Below are 2,553 nucleotides of genomic sequence, written 5' to 3'. Positions count from 1 at the left end.
AGCTCTGGTAGTGTAGTGCCTAAAGTGCTTGACTGCTAACCAGAAGGCTGGTGATTCAAACCCACCAGCCACTCCTTGGAAGGAAGATGGGGCAATTTACTTCCTTAGTGATACTGCCTCAGAAACCCAAGGAGGAGTCGCTATGAGTTGGGTCCGACTCCACGGCACATAACAACAACAACATCTATTTTGAGGAGGCAGCTTTTCTCCAATTGTATGTTGAGTGCCTTCCAACCTGAAGTGCTCATCATCCAGTATTATGTCAGGCAACGTTTCACTGTTATTCATAAGGTTATCAGTGGTCAACTTTTTTCAGAAGCATATGGTTCTAACCTTCTTCCGCATATTTCTAGTATCACAGCAACACACAAGCCACCAGAATACAACAAACTGACAGATGAGTGTAATGTACAAAATATGAATCTAGGAAAATTGAAAGTTGTCAAAAGTGAAATGGAACAAATAAAGAACAGTACCCTACGCATTAGTGAGCTGCAAAGGACTAGTATTCACCATTTTTAATTGGACAATCATATGGTCTACTATGTGGGGAATGCAAATTGAAGAGAAATGGTGTTACATTCATTGTCAAAAGGAACATTTCAGTATCTACCCTGAAATACAGTCCTGTCAGTGATAGGATAATATCCATATGGCTACAAAGAAGACCAGTTAATACTACTATTATTCAAATTTATACATCAGTCACTAAAGCCACTAAAGATGAAGAAATGGAAGATCTTTATGTATTTATTTATTTATTTTTAACCAATGTTGCAGTCTGAAATTGACCAAACATGCAGTCAAGATCTGTTGGTAATTAAGGGGCCGCCGCAGCTCCCGCTCAAGTTGGCAGTCCCCTCTGGTGCTGCTGGGCGAACGTAGAGTCCCCAGTGCAGGTGCCCGCGGTCTCCCGGTGGCACAATCTGCCACAACCCGAGGCGACATGAGTGGCGCAGGGCAGTTGGCTCCAGCCCGGACCCGACTGCAGCGTCGGTGGCTCGGGAGTACTACCCTGAGGAAGACGAAGACCTGGAGAGCGCTGCGGATGACGAGTGCAGCTGCCGGAGCCGCGAGTCCGACGAAGACACTGAGGATGCTAGTGAGACTGACCTGGCCAAACATGATGAGGAGGACTATGTCGAGATGAAGGGACAGATGTTTCAGGACAAACTGGCTTATTTCGAGAGGCAGCTGCAACAACTGCAGGAAGGTATATTACAGGAGTATCAGAAGAGAATGAAGAAACTAGACCAGCAGTACAAAGAGAGGTTATGAAATGCACAACTCTTCCTCCAGCTGAAAACAGAACAAGTGGAAAGAAACTACATTAAAGAGAAGAAGGCAGCAGTGAAAGAATTTGAAGACAAAAAGGTTGAGCTGAAAGAGAACCTGATTGCTGAACTAGAAGAAAAGAAGATGATTGAAAACGATAAACTCACAATGGAACTGACTGGAGATTCTATGGAAACGAAAACCATCATGACCAGAAAGTTGTGGAGGCGACTGAATGATCCTGTCCCCATCCCGGACAAAAGGAGAAAACCCGCTCCTGCCCAGCTAAACTACTCACTAACAGATGAACAGATCATGGAGGATTTGAGAACATTAAACAAGCTTAAGTCAACCAAGAGACCAGCATCCCCATCCTCTCCTGAACACTTGCCTGCCACACCTGTAGAGTCTCAGCTCAGAGATTTGAAGCTCGGATAGAAGGTGGCAAAATGTACTATGACAAAAGATGGTACCACACGAGCCAAGCCATCTACCTTGAGTCGAAGGACAACCAGAAACTCAGCTGTGTGATCAGCTCTGTTGGCGCCCATGAGATCTGGGTGAGGAAGAGGAGTGACAGCATGAAGATGAGGATCTACTTGGGCCAGCTCCAGTGTGGACTCTTTGTGATCTGCCTACGGTCAGCCGCTTGGCTTTCAACAGTGTTCTTCCTTTGAGACCTTTTCTGGAGTGGTTTTTATTTTTGTTTTGTTTTCTTCTTAATAGAAAAATTTTAATTAACTTACTGGGAAAAAAATCTATTGATAATTATTGGTGATTGAAATGCAAAAGTTGGAAATAAAGAAGCAGCATTGGTAGTTGGAAAATATGGCCTTGGTGATAGAAATGATGCTAGACACTGCATGATAGAATTTTGCAAGAAGAATGACTTATTTATTGTAAATACCTTTTTTTCCAACAATATATAAGATGATTATAAACATGGACCTTGCCAGATGGAAACCAAAAAAAAAAAAAAAAAAACAACTCACTGCCTTCCAGTCGATCCCTACTCATACCAATCCCTACTTTGGTTTCTGAGGCTGTATCTCTACAGAAGTAGATTTTCCAATCTTCTTTCTGAGGAGTGGCTGGTGGGTTTGAATGCCCAGCCTTCTGGTTAGCAGTCAAATGCCTTAGGCACTGTACCATTAGAGGTCCAACCATAGAAATCATATTGACTTCATCTATGGAAAAGTGTGATGAAGAAGCTCAGTATCATCAGTGAGATCAAAGGCAGGGGATGACTATAGAACAGATCATCAATTGCTCATATGC

The 2,553-nt window shown here is 43.1% G+C and overlaps 1 protein-coding gene across 1 annotated transcript; it reads left to right on the top strand.

Annotated features, from left to right (window-relative positions):
- The first annotated feature begins 946 nt into the window (after window positions 1–946).
- LOC103202920 (sin3 histone deacetylase corepressor complex component SDS3-like) lies at window positions 947–1,952 on the top strand. The gene is given in 3 exon segments (XM_007947852.2): window positions 947–979; window positions 982–1,684; window positions 1,687–1,952. Coding segments are annotated over 3 exon segments (1,002 nt in total).
- The last annotated feature ends 601 nt before the right edge of the window (window positions 1,953–2,553 follow it).

The sequence above is a fragment of the Orycteropus afer genome, unplaced genomic scaffold (genome assembly GCF_000298275.1).
Source record: "Orycteropus afer afer isolate SDZICR_OR568_19922 unplaced genomic scaffold, OryAfe1.0 scaffold00195, whole genome shotgun sequence".
Classification (NCBI taxonomy): Eukaryota; Metazoa; Chordata; class Mammalia; order Tubulidentata; family Orycteropodidae; genus Orycteropus; species Orycteropus afer.
The sequence above is the reverse complement of the archived record's forward strand: the minus strand, read 5'-3'. Positions and strand labels throughout refer to the sequence as shown.